This window comes from Zonotrichia albicollis, chromosome 6, assembly GCF_047830755.1.
Source record: "Zonotrichia albicollis isolate bZonAlb1 chromosome 6, bZonAlb1.hap1, whole genome shotgun sequence".
Classification (NCBI taxonomy): domain Eukaryota; kingdom Metazoa; phylum Chordata; class Aves; order Passeriformes; family Passerellidae; genus Zonotrichia; species Zonotrichia albicollis.
Genome location: NC_133824.1, coordinates 47,884,208 through 47,901,116, shown reverse-complemented (window position 1 = coordinate 47,901,116; position 16,909 = coordinate 47,884,208). Strand labels below are relative to the sequence as shown.

Below are 16,909 nucleotides of genomic sequence, written 5' to 3'. Positions count from 1 at the left end.
GACCTGTTGGGGAGAGTCCAGAGGAGGGACACCAAGTTGTTTAGAGGGATGGAGCAGCTCTGCCATGAGGAAGGGCTGTAAGGATTGGGATTGCTCATCTAGAGAAGAGAAGGCTTTGGGGTGAACCCTTCCACTCCCTGAAGGGAGCCTGCAAGGAAGCTGGACAAGGGCGTGGAGTGACAGGATAAAGGGAATGGCTTCCCACTGCTAGAAGGCAGGGTTAGAAGGGATATTGGGAAGAAATCCTTCCCATTGAGGGTGCTGAGGCCCTGGCACAGGCTGCCCAGAGAAGCCATGTGTGGAAGTGTTCAAGGTCAGGCTGACAGCACCATTACACATGGGAAGAAAACAGCACATGACTCCCACAGCTGTTTTACCAACCAGCGAGGCGTCAAGAGGAGATTTCTAGAGCTTTCCAGAGCTCCTGTTAATATCTCCTTTTGGCCAGTTTATGGCCCCTCTTGGGGATGTCACAGGGTGCCACACACAGCACTGGCACCACGAGGGGCAGGGGGAGGCAGCAGCGCCCAGCAGCTGGCAGGAGGAGCTCGGCACTGTTACCTGTGCGGGGCGGTTCTGCGCTTGCCACTCCTCTGGGCGAGGGTGAAGGGCAGCTCCCTCACCTCCTCCCGATATCTGCCCACTGCTAGGCACAGGCAGCTCCCTCCCAAGGCAGGCACGAGTGCCACACGGAAGTCACAGCGCCTCTCGGTGCACATGAGACCTCTGAGACCTCGGGCCAAGGAGCTGGGGAAGGAAACCGCCGCCTGAGAGAGCCCAGGAGGCTCCAGCCCATCCTGCACGCCAGCTCTCTCCTTAGGGATCTGCCCCGAGGGGCACCGAGGAAGGCTCTCCACTTCACCATGCAGGTAGGAACAGAAACTGCCCCGAAATTCCCAGGATGCTTCTTTTCAGCACCCTGAGCACCTGTGGCTTGGAAATACAGGATACACTAACCTCCAACCTCTACCACTCACCTGCTTTCACAGCCTTTAAGGTACAAAATTCCTACCACAGGTGTGTGACAGGGAAGGCAGGATGTGCTCCCGGTCCCATGCACCATCCCCAGGTGCAGTGGGGTCACACTGGCCCCACATGTTGGTCCCAGAGCACGGATCAGGGAGGGACGGTATGGATGGAGCTTATGTAAACCTGGGAATGAGCACTGCAGAGGTGACAGTCCCAGGTGTTCCAGCAGCACATGGAATACAGCAAGGGCAGAGGGGGAGCTGTGATCTTTTTCTTCTCTAATTTGGAAGAAAAGATGTGGGGTTTTTTTTCCTGGGAAAAGCCAGGCAAACTCCAAATTCAGGGTAGGTAGTAAAAGTGCTGTCCCACTTCTCAGCAAGCCATGGGCTAAGGTGGAAGTGCTCCAAGGGAAGCTGAGTAAGAAACATCCTGGAGATAAAACCAATTTGATCATCCCAGTGTGGGTGAGGGAACCACCCAACCCCACACCACTTCGTGACTGGGAAGGAAAACAAGGATGCCACATCCTATCCAGGTCCTTGTCCCGAGTTACTCACACTGGTGACTGTGCACACAGCCCAAGGGTGCCTGTGCCATTCCCAGAAGGAACTCTCAGGGCAGGGGTTTACCTGGCCGGGGACAAGGACCAGTGGTGCACCTTGGAGGCACTGAAACCCTTTTCAATATGGAAATTCCTGCTTCCCATTGTGCCAGTCACTTTTACGCCTTTGCATGGCAGCATGTCCACATCCTGTTCCACAGGACAGGAAGGAGTGAAACTGAAACTGTCCTTCCCAAGAGCAGGGACAGAGCCCAGGGTTCATACAACCACTGCAGAGCCCAGGTGGCCTTACCTGCACCTGATCCCAGAGCACAGCAGCCACAGTCAGACAGCATCCCGAATTCTCAGGAAAAAGCAATTACTTGTGAGAGTAGCAGAGATCCAAAGTCCCTGCCCTCTGAGGCTATTCCTGCCCTCCCATCAGGAACTGCAGTGGCAGGACAAGGGAGATGCCTTCAAACTGACAGAGGGCAGGATTAGATGGGATATTGGGAATAAATCCATCCCTGGGAGGGTGGTGGGGCCCTGGAATGGATTTCCCAGAGATGCTGTGGCTGTCCCATCCCCAGAAGTGTCCAAGGCCAGGCTGGAAAGATTGGAGCAACCTGGGCCAGTGGAAGGTATCCATGCTCATGGCAGAAGCTGGAAATGGACAGGCTTTAAGGTCCCTCTCACCCAAGCCACTCTGGGATTCTGGGATTCCATACACATCCCATATGGCCCCAAAAGCAACCTGGGCACCTGCATGGCAGTCTGAGCTCCAGCTGGGATGAATCCAACATCCCATTTGTGAGCCCACCTTGGTAACCTCCCAGCCTCTTCCCAAGGAAGTGGATGTGCTGGCTGGGATGCTCAGATGCCCAAGCAGGACCATCCCTACAGGTGTTGGAGCTGGGAGCCACCTGGGAACAGAAGGTGTGATGCCAGCAGGTGCCTTCACCTCATCTTAAGCTTTACTCGGAACAGCAGCAGCAGAAGTGTGCCAAGGTGGCATTAGGAACACCCCAAAATGTTCCCATACCCAAAGGATGCTTCCTCTCCACATCCATCCACAAGATCACAGGTGGCACTGGCAGGGAATTGCTGCAGGATGAGGCTGGTGCACATGGGGGCTGAGGGAAACCAGCCAGGCAGGAATGAGCCAACACAACAGTGCAGAGTGTGCCAGGCCAGATCCATGCCAGCATCCCAGCACTGGCAGTGGGCAGATCCCTGAGAGGCTCCCACCCTCTCCTGTGCCCAGAGGGAAGCTCAGACCGGGATACAGGGAACTGCTGCACCCAATCCTGCCCCACAAACCTGGCTAGGGCAGATAACAGCACCAGAATCCTGGTGCCTCATGCTGTAATCTGGGGTACCTTTTATTCAAGAGAAGTTCTGGCTCTTGGCACAACAGCACCTCTGGGGAGAGCATCCCTCTTCTCAAGCCTTCCCACTCCTCATTCCTGTCAGTCAGTCTCCTCATGGCTCCTGTGCTCTGGCTGATCCATGTGAGCGAGCATCTGGCAGAATATCTCAGCCCTTTCCTCATCCCGGCCTCTCTGCTCCCATGGCCTCATTCTCCAGTGAAAGCTCGGGATGCAGATCTTACATCAGGGCACAGTTACACCACCATGGCTCTGCTGCCAAGATTACAGCTGGAGGAACTCGTCTGGCTGGCTGCTCTTTTAGGTCACAGTGTCTCTGGTGACACCAAGTGACAGTAATCCCATCCTTGGAATTCCCATTCCCCTTCCCGCTGCTGTGCTGCATCACCTTCCCTTGGGAACAGTGGTGTAACTGTGGGGACACACCACAAATCACACCAAAGGGTGGAAAAAAACCCACAGGGGCAGCTGATGGCTTCAGCTGAAGGAGACCAGGGTTAGATGGGATACTGGGAAGAAATGTGAGGGTGCTGAGGCCCTGGCACAGGGTGCACAGGGAAGCTGTGGCTGTTCCAACCCTGGAAGTGTCCAAGGCCAGGCTGGAGCAACCTGGAATAGTGGAAGATGTCCCTGAAGGGGGAGTGGATGGGTGTGAAGGTCCTTTCCAACACAAACCATTCCCTGATGTTTGCTTTGTGCTCCCCTGTCACAGACATCTTTTATGAAAAGTCCTTTCCATATGATTTTTTCTCCTGAGAAGGTGAGCGGCCCCAGGAACAAAATGTAAACAATGGTTATCTGTGGCTGTGGAATGCAACAGGTGGATCTGTGATTGGTCTCACAGGGTTATTTCTAATTAATGGCCAATCACAGACAGCTGGTTTGGACTCTGTCCAAGACACAAACCTTTGTTATTAATTCTTTCTTATTCTATTCTTAGCTAGCCTTCTGATGAAATCCTTTCTTCTATTCTTTTAGTATAGTTTTAATGTAATATACATCATAGAATAATAAATCAAGCCTTCTGAAACATGGAGTCAGATCCTCATCTCTTCCCTCATCCTAAGAACCCCATGAACACTGTCACAGTCCCCCACATCTGCACCCTTGGGTGTTTGAGTGTAATTACCTGTACCCAGGAAGGTGGGAGCTGCACAGCTGCTCTCTCCAGAGCCACTGACACACAGGAGGGGAACAGGCAAAAGCCAGACTTCAAGCAGTGCTTGGACAACACTCCTAGGCACATGGATGCTTGGGGTGGTCCTGTGCAGGTCCAGGAGCTGAATTCAATTATCCTTGTGAGTCCCTTCCAACTTGGGATGTTCTATGATTTTATGGTCAGCAGCTCATCCTCCCCTCTCTGTCCCTTGGCTGCAGCCTGAGGCATCCAACATATTTTCCAAGGAATTTTTTCACCTGCTTTCCTGCAGAGTTGTGCCAGCCTCCAAGTGTCCATGCTCCACTCTCCCTTTATTGGAATTTAAAACTACCTTCCCCACCCTCCCCCAAAAAACCCAAAAACCTGTGACCTATCTGACAGGAACAACTGACAAATGGAAAAGGCTGATTAAAGCCTGTAAAATCCACTGTAGCATGAAGAGAGAGGGTGAAAGGTAAACATTTCCCAGTACAAATATCAGGGCATCAGGTGAAAGAGCTGAGAGAGGCATTTTCCCCTGGTCCCCATCCCTCACAGCCCCAGGGCACACTGAGTTCTAGGGGAGGCTGCACACCCTCCCAGTCCCTGCAGCATTCCTAAACACAAATCCCTGGCTGGGCTGGCCAGACCCCAAACTGGTGATCAGGAGCTTGTGGGAGAATGTTTCACACCAGCTGCTCTTACCTTCCTCCCTGGGCACCTCTTAGAGGCTGCTGGAAGAGGAAAACACAGGATCTCCCAGGGAGCCTGCTGAAGCCTCCCCTTCACTGGTTTTCTTTTCACCAGGACGAAATTCTGCTGACTCCCTGCAGGGAATCCCCTGCTGAGGACACGGACTCCTTTGCCTCCCCGGTAAGCTCTGCTCCTTCTGCATCTGCAGCTCAGAGAGGGGACAAATCCCCATTTCCCCTGCTCATTCCCAGCTCCCCTCTACACAGCCACAATGGGGTCCAAACCTCTAAAGGCTGTAGCTGGGAAGGAGAGCTCTCAGCTTTCCATCCCTAATAATTCCCTGCTGGTTTCGTGGGCAGAATGAAGAGAAGTGGGATTTTGTCCTGGTGAGTGACATCCACGAAATGGGCAGTGAGAAGGAGATCAAGAGGAAGAAGTTCCTGGATGAGCTGAGCAAGAAAGGTTTCACCATCAAGGTGAGAGGCTCTGGGAGGAAAAGGCAGCAGATACTTGGCCTGACTTGGGCTCCTGCATCCCAGAAAATGGGAGAGGCCTGAACCATTGAGCTGTTCAATATATCAGAGCTGGAAAAGGACCCACTTGCTCAACCAGCAGAGAAAGCAGAGAAAGACCCCAGCCCCAGGACTCACACAGCCCCCAGCCCTTCCAGCTCTGGCTCTTCCCTGCCTCTCTGGCTCTGTTTTAACAGCCCTTCTCTTCCCCTCACCAGAAAATCGAGGACACAAAGCTCTTTTATGGAGTCCGTGCCCCACCACACATCTTCTGGAAATACCAGCGTCTCCTGACGAATCCCAACAGCAGGCAGCAAAACTCCAGTGCCTACCAGGACGTCCCAATGACCACCAGGTGGGTGCTGAGCTGATTTCCAGCCTCCTGCAATCACTGTTCTCCACACCAAAATCCATTTTCCAAAAGGCTTTCACTTTCCACAGAACCTTCCTTCATCTCCCACATACAAACCTGATGGCTTCTCATTGCCCACATTTCTCCTTCCCTTGCTTCCCTGGATTTTAGTGCACACCTTCTCCCTTCTCTGCCCTGTTTTCCTGAGGCACACAACACAAGTCTGTATCCCAGAGCAGGCTTTAAGCAGAGTTTCTCTTGTCCAGGATACGGGTCGTGCATTTCATCCTCCAGAACACTGTGACATCCGACTTAGGTAAGGGAACAGGGATCACAGGGGTGATGCTGCTCAGCCTGGATCTGCAGGAAGAATCCTGCCCAAGAATCCTGGGCATTGGCATCCCAGCTGCCTTGCCATCCTGGGGAGAGCAGAAAAGGGGGGAGTTCAGACAAGTCAAATCCCTGCTGCATCCAGAGGCTGGGAGATTTGGACTGCAGGAACCAGCCGCTCCTCTGCTCTGCCACCCCAAAACCAAAGCCTAACCATGTCCCTTCTGCCCTGCTCCCAGAGAAGCTGCATGACCTGATGAAGAAGAAGGTGTTTGAGGCAGCCTTTCCCCTGCACAAGGTGAGGCTGGGCACAGAGTGCCTGGGAGAAAATCCAGGAGAGATGGAGGAGCAGGATGGGGTGGGGGTGACTGGGGCTGCACCAAGAGCTTGCTGGGTGAAGGGCACAGCAAAGCTCCTGGCAGCTGCCCGGCAGCTGGGCATTAAGGGTGCCCTGATGTTCCTGCATCCAACCAACTTCTCTGCTCTACAGAAAGAAGAGATAAGGGAAATACTAAAGAAGAAGTGGGCTCGCTGGAGAGTTCTATTTAAGGAACAGCCAATTGAGCAAATCAGGTAACACAGGCACAAGAGGCAGATCTTTCTAACCAGGAGGTCCAGCCTGAAACCCAGAGAGCTCAGTGCCCTTTGCCAGGCTTCTGAATTGCCTTAAAAACCATTAGTCTGAATCTGGCTCTTCTCAGAAGCACTGGGCTGCCTCTGCAGCTTCCAAAGCTCTTAGCCTGAGGGTTATCCCTGTGGCTCCGAGCTCCATCTGCTCATCCTGCAGCATCAAACAACCCCCTCGTCTCTGAGGACTGTAATGAACCTGTTTGGTTTCCAGGCACATTCAGAAGGCTGAAGAGGTGGGAATGGAGCATCAGTGCTGCACAGCCAGCCCGAGACTGAACTCGGGGCAGGAAAGGCAACATGGGGCTCCTACAACCACATGAAATCCCATGAAAGAGCAGGGCTCTTGTTTCTGAAAACTAACTCCATGGGCAGGGGGGCAAAAAGAACGTGTTACTTTATAAATCTGCCAGGGGGCTCAGGTAGAGAGGGGAGATCTTAAAATAGAGGTGCACCTCTGACAGCTGGCACAGGATACAGGGCTCCCAGTCCCTCAGTCAGGTCATTTCTTATCCATGACTCCAACCTCCTCCCCACACCATAAAAACTGAGATACTGCCACCACGGGCATTTTCTAGTGACTCCTAAAATCTGATCTCCAACCTCACCTTTCCTCCTAGGTGCTACTTTGGAGAGAAGGTGGCCTTGTACTTTGCCTGGCTGGGCTGGTACACCTACCTGCTGATTTTCGCTGCCGTGGCTGGGCTGGCAACCGTGGCAGCTGGGGCTACTGTTTTCAGCTCCAGCCAGGTGAGGTAAGGCCTTTGGGAATGCCAAATGCACATCCCATCCAGCTCTGCAGGAGGCTCTGAGGCACCCTCGTCCCCCTTGGCTTCTCTTCTCCTTTCTTCCAGCAAGGAGATCTGCAATGCCAACAACACCATCATGTGCCCTCTCTGTGACCAGAACTGCTCGTTCTGGCTCCTCTCTGACACCTGCACCTATGCCAAGGTAGGGAACCCCCTTTCCAGGGCAGAGTAAAGGATGGGAAACAGTCCCAGCTCATGCTGCTCCCACACCACTAAAAAGAAGCCCCACCCCAGATCGTTTTGCCCTCCTGTATCACCTTTACCTGTCTCGGGGGAGATGAGCATCCCAAGACCCCGAGGTACCACAGCCCCTGCACCTCAGTGCCCCATCACACTCTTCCCTCATCTTTTCCAGGTCACTCACATGATTGATAATGAGGCCACGGTGGTGTTTGCCATGTTCATGGCCATCTGGGGTAGGTGTCCATGCCTGGGTGCCCAGCACATCACATGTGGTTGGGAGAGGGAGCAGAAGGTGGAAAAAGGAACACCAATGTAGCTTCAGCCTTTGGGAGGGGTTTATATATCTCCTCTGCTTCCAGAGCCTTCAGCTCCCCTTCCAGACACAGCAAGAGACAAAACCACTCTGCAGATATCCTCCAGCTCCCCAAATCTTCCTTACCTGAAGCTTCTGCTCAGCATAGCCTCCCCAAAGGCACCCAGCAATTTTCCAGCAGCTGCCTATAAATGGCCACAACCACAGGAAGGAGGGGCCTCCAGACTCTTCCTCCACATTCCCAAGTCACTGCAGGGCCTCGTATTTGCTGTGGGATGATGGGATCCCATCACTGCCTTAGTTACACGCCCATCTGGCTTTTCCACAGCCTGCTCCCTGACCAGCCACCTTGGGAGTGGGCTGGGTGTCCCACCTGCAAAGCCATGGCACAGTCCTGAGTGTGTCCGTGGGCAGGCTCACACAGGGACACAATCAGGAGCATCCATCCAATTAACATAAGGGGTGGTTGGAATTGGACTTGGGAGAGGTGTAGCCTTGCCAGGGAGCAGTGCAGGACACCCATTCCACCTGAAAAGTGACTCATCCCAAATTCCCTCTGGACACACCAGACCAGGCCAGTGAAAGCTCACCCACACCATCCCTATTTCCTCTCTGCTGCCTGTCCAGGGCCCTTCCAGGTCACCAAGGCACAGAGGGGACTGCCTGTCCATGGGCCAAGGGCAGTCCAGGCTGGTTTTCCAGCAGGTTGGATGCGATGTGACTCTCTGGGAGACAGAGCCATTCCTAAATGTCACTGCACTTTCTCCTTCCCATTCCAGCCACTGTATTCCTGGAGCTGTGGAAGAGGGAGAGAGCCAATGTGGTCACCAGCTGGGACCTGTATGGGTGGGATGAGGAAGAGGTGAGGACATCATCTTTCCTGCTCAATGCTCCCTCTTTCAGGGCAGGAGTCACCTTGGTCTCTGAAAGACACGTCAGAGGGGTCCTTTGCCCAGGCTGAACTCAATCAGGCTTGGCCATGCTCTTGTGGGTTGGGTGCTCACCCTGTCCTGCTCCAGCACTGCTCATCCCATATGTGTACTGACACAAGGGTACAAAGCCCTGCTGGGTTCTTTCTTTCCCATTTTTGACTTGAATTTTTTGGTTTTTTTTGAAGGAGGAGCTGGCTCTGCAGCTGATCAATAACTCACAGCACGAGCCCCGGCTGTACCAGCACTCCTACCTGCGCAGCACCATCGTGCTCGTCCTGGCCCTGCTGATGGTAGGTGCCAGCTGACAATGGAAACGTTTGGTTTGAGGGCACATGGACAAAGGAGCAAAGGCACAGATCAGGTTTTTGGGACACCTCCATGCCCATCACAAGGATCCTGGGGGTTCCTCATGCCCACACCTCACTGTGCTGACAGCAGGGGCCACCCACCCTTCGGGGACAGGGGCTGAAGGCTCTGCTCTTGCAGTGGGGATCAAGGCAGTGACATGGAGAGCAGGAAGAGGCAAATCCCAGTGCACTCGTCCCTGCTATGGGTCAATGGAAACTGGCTCAGGTGGAGACACAGAATCCTGGAATCACAGAATGTAAGGGTTGGAAGGGACCTTATCTAGTCCCAAGCCCCATGCCACAGGCAGGGACATCCCCACTACTCCAGGTTGTTCGAGGCCTTGAACGCTGCCAGCATTGGGGCATTCACAACGTCCCCAGAGAGCCTGTTCCAGTATCTCCCCACCCTCACAGGGAAGAATCTCTTCCTAACATCCAGCCTAAACTTCCCCTCCTTCAGTTTGCACCCGTTACTCCCTGTCCCATCACTACAACCACCTCACAAACTTGTCGGCCTCCACTGAAGTGCGCTGGTTTGCCTTTGAGGCCTCCTCCAGGGCCCTCCTGAGGGCACCACCAGGGGCAATGGAGCACTGCCCTGGGTGGCTCCTGAGCCCTCCTATCGCTCCCCGCAGATCATGGTGCTGATTGGCATTGCCCACGCACTCGTCATCTACCGGGCGATGGCTGTGGCGGTGTTCACACAGAGCGACACGAGCCTGCTGAGCCAGCATGCCGACATCGTTGCCGTGCTGACGGGCTCCGTGCTGCACTACCTCACCATCGTCATCATGACCAAGGTGGGGAGCTACACAGTGTGCCTGGCAGCATTTCCCCATGGCCAGCTTCCCCCCTGCTCATGGTATCCCATTGTCCTGCAGGTCAACTGGAAAGTGGCCCTCTTCCTCTGCGACCTGGGTAAGGGAAATTAATGAGGTGTGTCCCACCTGCAGCGTCCAGCCAGCCTCCCATCCCCTTCCCTGCCTCCACCAGCACAAGGCAGTTCCCAGGCAGCTCCAGACAGGGGGGCCAGCAGCCCTCCAGCACACACTCACCTGTGCCCACAAGCTGCCCCACAGCCAGCTCTGCAGGGCTGAGACCTGGCATGAGCGGGATCCACCCCAGCTCCAGGAGAGGTCACAACATGGATTTCCTCTCAGCTCTGAGGCCCTTTCTCCCTCAGCTCATGGCTCTGAGGGACCTCCCTACTTGGCTGGACTTACCTCCCTCAGAGGGCTCAGGTGGAGGGCAGGGAAGGCTTCACAAGAAGCAGACACCCTTTGGACCTTTGGATCTGTGATGGCACCCATGGGGGAACAGGGCAAGGTCCCACTTCTCTGTGAGCAAGCCCCTGGGCATTATTCCCTTTCCTAGAGAAACCACGGACCTCCACCCAGCGTGAGAACAGCTTCACCATGAAGATCTTCCTCTTTCAGTTCTTCACACACTTCTCCTCGCTCATCTATGTCGCCTTCTTCCTGGGACGGTGAGTGGAGAACACCGGGCAGCCAGGGCTTGGGATGGCTGCTCCTGACTCTCCCCAGGGTGTATGGACAGCCCAGCCCCCTGCCCTCCCCACCAGGCACAGGGCCCCCACCTGGGACTCGGGAGGGCCATGACCCCATGGGTGTCACTGTTGCTTCCTTGTTCAGGGTCAATGGCCACCCAGGACACTACGTGCGCATCGCCGGCCACTGGAGGCTGGAGGAGGTGAGGCACCCACTGACCCCACAAACTATTCCTCCTCTTCCTTTCCCTGCTGCCCAGGCAGCCTCTGGGAAGCTCAGATTTCTCCCACAGCACCTGCCAAAGGGTCCCTCGGGCCCTGCCACCCTGCTTGCAGGGCACTACCCCTGTCTTGCTGTCCCCTCCAGTGTCACCCTAGCGGCTGCATCACCGACCTCTTCATCCAGATGGCTGTCATCATGTTGCTCAAGCAGACCATCAGCAACATCATGGAGTATCTCATCCCGTAAGCTCCCCACACTGGCACTTTCCACGGAGAGGAACCCTGGCCTTCTTCCTTTTCCCCTTCCTCCAGGGATGTGCTGGCATCAGCCCAGCCCTGCTGTCCTCCTCAGGCAGCCACACAAATCCCTCTCTCCCGCTGCAGCTTGATATCCCACCAGCTACGGAAGAAGAAAAAGCACCCCCAGAGGAGACATCTGATGTTAGGAGAGGAGGAGGAGGCAGAGGACCCCTGCAAAAGGCAGTGGCTGAATAACTATGAACTCAACGAGGTCAATGTCTTCAGCTTGTTCAACGAGTACCTGGAGATAGGTACGTGGGGCAGATCCTTGGCTGGGGAGTGATGGATGCTAGGGAGTCCATACACAGGCAGGGAGCCACAGCTCCACACCCAGCCCTGCTCTGAGAGCTCTGGAACACCAAGATCATTCCCAAAACAGAGAGCAAGCACCTGTGCTAGCCTTTGGCCCTGCCTCTGACCTCCTCTCCTTCCAGGGCTGTAACCCCAGGTGTGCCTGTGCCTGGCTGGCTCAACTATCCCCACAGATCCCACTCTCTGACAGCTTTGTGAGAGCGGGGCATCCCCAGGATGTGGCTATCTCCCCTTCCACCCCTGCAAACCCCTCTGACCCAAGCCACAAAGCAGGACAAACCCAAGCAGAGGGGGACGTCCCCTCTGTGCTGGCCTCACTCCAGCACCTGTGTTTGCCCTCCACAGTGATCCAGTACAGCTTCACCACCATCTTCGTGGCAGCCTTTCCCCTGGCCCCGCTGCTGGCCCTCGTCAACAATGTCATCGAGATCCACATGGACGCCATCAAGATGATGCGGCTGCGCCGGCGCATGGTGCCCAGGAAGGCTAAGGATATCGGTGAGAGGGGTCCTGCCAGCACCAGCCTGAGCCCCCATGGCTTTGGGACAGCACAGGGAAAGCCATGGGTGGGAGAAGGACAAGCTGCTTAGACTCTGCCAGAGGCTGAAGTGCAGCTTGGAGGCTCCCTCCTTGACCTGGCCATGCTAGAGCTGTCCCTGAGCTGGAATGTTGGCAGTGAGCTTGCAGAGGGACCTCAGTGGCTGCTCCTCTCCCACAGGGATCTGGCTGCAGGTCCTAGAGGCCATTGGCATCCTGGCTGTCATTGGGAATGGGCTGGTGATCGCCATCACCTCCGACTTCATCCCCGTGCAGGTCTACAAGTACATGTACAGCCCCTGCACGAGGGAGAACCACACCAGCATGGAGTGAGTTCAGCTCTGAGACAGTTCCTGCCCACAGCATCCCCACGGCTCTGTCCCCACCACCATGTCCCCTCCTGCCTCAGTGCCACCCCTGCTGAGCTGTCCCCCAAAGCAAGATGGGGGGGAAAGCGGAGCAGGGGAACATTCCCACATGGCATCATCACATCATCCCTGTGGTGGGTAAACTGAGTGGAAAGGGCAGTGTGTAACACTGGAGAGCTACAGGATTCCCAGGATGCAGGCACATGCTCCCTCCTGCCCTCCCCCTGTTTCTCCAAGCCTTGCTGACTGACCCAGTTCACTCAAACTGGGCAGAAGCCTCTGAGCCCTCCACTTCCACCAGGCTTTGTGGCAGTGGGCAGTGAGAGCCCCAGGTGGGTCCTGCTTCCCCAGAATAGGAGGTACAACCCGTGCTCAACCCAGTCCTTCCCCACAGCTGCTCCACCGGGTACATCAACAACAGCCTCTCCGTATTCCACATCCAGGACTTCGAGCCCCACACCAAGGTGCTGCCAGTATTTAAAGGGGAGCAGATCAAGGAGTGCAGGTAAGAGCAGCCCCCAGGCACCCCCTGTGACATCCAGGCCAGAATGGACGGGCCTGGGCTGGCCCTGACGGGGCTGTGCTGCAGGTACCGGGATTACCGCAATGCTGACGACTACACCTACACCGTCCAGTTCTGGCACATCTTCGCAGCCCGGCTCGCCTTCCTCATCCTCTTCGAGGTGAGCACCCAGGGAGGCAGGAGAGGGCTGGGAAAGGGGGTGGATCTGTGCCTCGTGTCCAGGCTGGGAGCCCCTGATTGCTTTTGCTTCCCACAGCACGTGGCTCTGTGCGTGAAGCTGATCGCAGCCTGGTACATCCCCGATGTGCCCCAGAGGGTCAAGAATAAAATTCTGACGGAAAAACACGACCATCTCCGTGAGGAACTGAGGTGGGTGATGCCCTGGAAGGTGCCAGGGGTTGCCAGGTTTCAGGATCTCTCTGCTCTGGAGCCCCTCTTCCTTCAGAAAAAGAAAAGCCCCAAGTTAAAACAAGAAGCAATTTTGACCAGGGAAGGACTCGGTCCAATTTTTCCATCTAAACTTTGTTTAAAGAGAAAGGATTAAGTATTTCTGTAGGAAACAGAACCATTGTAGCTGCCCCAGTGTGCTGTCCCATACAGACTAAGCCCTGCTCTGGGAAGGGCTCAGCCTGACCCCTCTCCATGGCCACCCTGTCCCAGCTGCCACACATAATCCTGATGGGAGCAGATAGTGAGGTTCAGGAAACACCTACATCTCGGTTTTATTTTACATTTTCCTTCCTTGAAATGGAAAATGTAAACTCCCTCCCTCCAAATTTTTATAGTTTTGAGATTAAAGGGCCTCTCAGGCAAAGATATGGGAATAGGAATAACAGATCTTTACTAGGAAAACTACAAATACAAATGTCATAGTACAAAAAAGAAAACAAACCACTGACAGAGTCAGAATGCAGCCTGCCCCCCTGTGGGCCAGGGTGCTGGTAGCAGTGCCATTAAAGGGTGGCTCAGCCCTCCTGCAGTGCCAGCTGTGGTTCTCTTGGAACAGGGATCCTGTAGAATGGTGGAGTTCCCCTCTGAAGGTCCAGTGGTGTTATAGATGGGCCTGGTCTTCTTCTGGGAATCCAGTGGGAAAAGGGGGGCTGTGTGTTCTAAATCTCTGATTATATCCAGGTGGGAATGCTTGGCTCCTCCCCCTGGGCAGAGCATCTCCCAGTGGGATGATGTAATTGTATCAGTCATGCAATGAGATTCAATGGCCCATTAACAAAGATATTTCCTGGAGGGAGGATTGGCTGTGGGAGAGATAAAGAAAAACTGCCCAATTAACAGAAGATAACTGCCCCACCTCTAACAGATGGCAAATAACACTAACACCCCCACTAACATCTTCCAAACTGTCATGGTTTGACGCTGGCCAAACTCCAGGCACCCACAAAGGCCACTCACTCACCCTCCTGCCACAGCTGGGCAGAGGAGAGAAAAAATTAGCAAAGGATTCATGAGTTGAGATAAGGACCGGGAGAAAACACTCCAGGGGCAAAACAGGCTCAACTTAGAAGTACAAAGTGAATTTACAACTAACAAAATCAGAGGAGGATAATGAGAAGTAAAATAAGCCCTTAAAACACCTTTGCTTCCCCGAATCCTTCCCTCCTTCCCACCGACAGTGCAGGGACAGGGCACGGGGGTTTTGGTCAGTTCATCACCCAAGGTTTTCTTCCACTGCTCAGGAAGATGAGTCCTTCCCCTGGCTCACCATGGGGTCCCTTCCCACAGGAGAGAGTTCTCTGCAACCCTCTCCACCACGGCTCCAATCTCACGAGCAGGAATCCTCCCAAAACTGCTGCAATGTGAGTCCCTCCCATGGGCATGCAGTCCTCCCAAAGCTGCTGTGGTGTGGGTCACTCTTCCACAGGCTCAGTCCTTCAAGGACAGGCTGCTCCAGCTTGGAAGCAGGGCCCCCTCTCTCCACCAGGTCTCCCCTGGATCACAGCCTCCTCCAGGCACCCACCTGCTCCAGCCTGGGCATCTCCTCCACGGGCTATGGGGGAATCTCTGCATCCCTGTGGATCCCTGTGGGCTATGGGGGGATCTCTGCATCTCCATGGGCTGCAGGGACACAGCTGCTTCACCATGGGCTGCAGGGACACAGCTGCTTCACCATGGTCTCACCACAGTCTGCAGAGGAATCTCAGCTCCAGTGGCTGGAATGGCTCTTCCCCCTCCTTCTGCACTGACCTTTGTGTCTGCATGTTTCCCTCACATGTTCTCGCCTCCTCCTCTTCTCTGGCTTGCCAAAAAACCTGTTCCCCTTTTTTGTTTTGATTTTCTTCTTAAATACGTTATCTGGATCTCTAACTGGCCCAGCCCTGGCCAGTGGCATGTCCATCCTCAGAGCCATCAGGGATTGGCTCTGCCAGACAGGGTGGGAGCTCCCAGCAGCTTCTCACAGAAGTCACCTCTGTGCCCCCACACTACCAAAAGCCAGGCTGTGCACAACCAAGCCAACCCCACCCTGTCACAGCTTTCCATCTCTGCCTTCCTACTGACTGTGGGATTTCCCACAAACAGGGGTTCCCCACCAACAGCCTGTCATTCTTCCTCCATCTATTTTGGGGAAGAGGCCCTGTTCCTACTGGGAGTGTTTTCCCACACCTCCCAGCTCAGACAGTTCCCTTCCCAACGCCTCTCTCCTCTCTCCCCAGCACGGCAGAATACTCCACCGAGGTGTAGCCACCGCCCACCAAGGAGAACATGGACTCGAGCCCCTTTCCCAGCCTGGCAGTGCCAGGGGCGCTGGATGAACCCCAGGACACGGTGCCACATGTCCCATCTGGGACTGAGCTGGGAAGTGATGACAAGGACAGTGGCTTCACAGGAGCAGGCTGCTCTCTGACTCGGGAATGAAGGATGCTGTGGAGAGCTGGGATGTGCCTCCCTGGCACGGGGAGTGGCTGGGACAGAGGGACAAACCCAGGGGCAGCACCAGGATGCTGTGCTGCAGGACATCACCTGGGTCCTTGTCACTCGCTTCCTTAAGCACAGGAAACAACACTTACCTTGTTCCAGCCTCCCTCTCCAGCCCTTTTGCTGCACTTTGGCGTCTTTTCCCGCTGCCTTCCTCACTCTCGCACCACCGGGGCACCCGAGTCCCTCTTTCCCGAACTCCTCCCCGCGTGTCAGGACTCCCACACGGCTGCAGCTCCGCCCGGCTGTCTCCATGGACGCGGCTCCACGGGAAAACTCCGTCGTTATCTCGGGCTCAGCCGGGTCCTGAGAGCTGTTCCTGGCCCAGCAGCCAGCAGCCATCGGTAAATAAATACAGCACCCACGTGGAAAACTGCCTGGTATTGCTCCTGCCTTCCTCCTCTGCCACCCCCGATCATCCCCCATAACCCTTCCTTGTCTTGGTGGGGACAATCACAGCTGCAGCGCCCACTCTGAGGGCTGTGTGGGAGCTGGCTGGTGGGACACCAGTGTTTGGCCATGCACAGTGGGAACACAGCCTGGTAAACATGCCAGGATAATGGAAATACCTGGGGAAATGGGAAAAACACAGCAAATCCCAAAAGGCTCTCCCACCTTTTTCTTTAGAGACATGACAACTGGCTGGCCCCCTGCTCCAGACAGAACGAGTTTGTCTGCAGCAGGAATGGGGTGACACCCCAGGACTGGACAGGTGCCACAGCTCAGGGGGCTCTGACAGGGGACCCCAGAAGCAGGACTGGGGGGCAGCCCCCTCCTTTCCCACCAGCAGTGACCCCAGCCTAGCTGGACACCACCCTGGCACTGTCCCTGTCCCACAAGGGTCCTGCCACAGACACTTCACAAGGTGTCAGTCCGGGGGGCTGTGCCCTGGAGGTGACACACCCCAGGCAGGACTGCAGGGGAAGGCACCAGGGTCAACTCAGCCTCAAAACTTCACTCCCAAGAGCATGGAAAATCACAAACAACCCCATAGGAGCTTGCTGAGCCCTCAGGCTTGTCCTGGTTTTGCACCATCATGACCAAAACTGGATCTGCTCCTCCATGTAACTTCCCTACC

At 55.1% G+C, this 16,909-nt stretch overlaps 1 protein-coding gene across 1 annotated transcript; it reads left to right on the top strand.

Annotated features, from left to right (window-relative positions):
* The first annotated feature begins 863 nt into the window (after positions 1-863).
* On the top strand, positions 864-16,179 carry ANO9 (anoctamin 9). The gene is made up of 24 exons (XM_074542192.1): positions 864-869; positions 4,844-4,909; positions 5,089-5,205; positions 5,460-5,596; positions 5,860-5,909; positions 6,163-6,221; positions 6,414-6,496; positions 7,171-7,305; positions 7,405-7,501; positions 7,715-7,775; positions 8,635-8,717; positions 8,973-9,077; positions 9,770-9,934; positions 10,016-10,052; positions 10,509-10,620; positions 10,787-10,844; positions 11,009-11,106; positions 11,248-11,414; positions 11,821-11,973; positions 12,194-12,341; positions 12,775-12,885; positions 12,970-13,063; positions 13,160-13,272; positions 15,570-16,179. The coding sequence occupies exons 1-24, from the start codon at positions 864-866 to the stop codon at positions 15,595-15,597; spliced, it is 2,283 nt and encodes a 760-aa protein (XP_074398293.1). The 3' UTR covers positions 15,598-16,179.
* Positions 16,180-16,909: the final 730 nt, after the last annotated feature.

What these genes read in the sequence shown, in the direction of transcription:
- ANO9 (XM_074542192.1), top strand. An exon ending in GACGTCCCAATGACCACCAG is followed by an intron (nt 5,597 to 5,859) that starts GTGGGTGCTGAG and finishes TCTCTTGTCCAG; the next exon opens with GATACGGGTCGTGCATTTCA. An exon ending in CAGCCTTTCCCCTGCACAAG is followed by an intron (nt 6,222 to 6,413) that starts GTGAGGCTGGGC and finishes TCTGCTCTACAG; the next exon opens with AAAGAAGAGATAAGGGAAAT.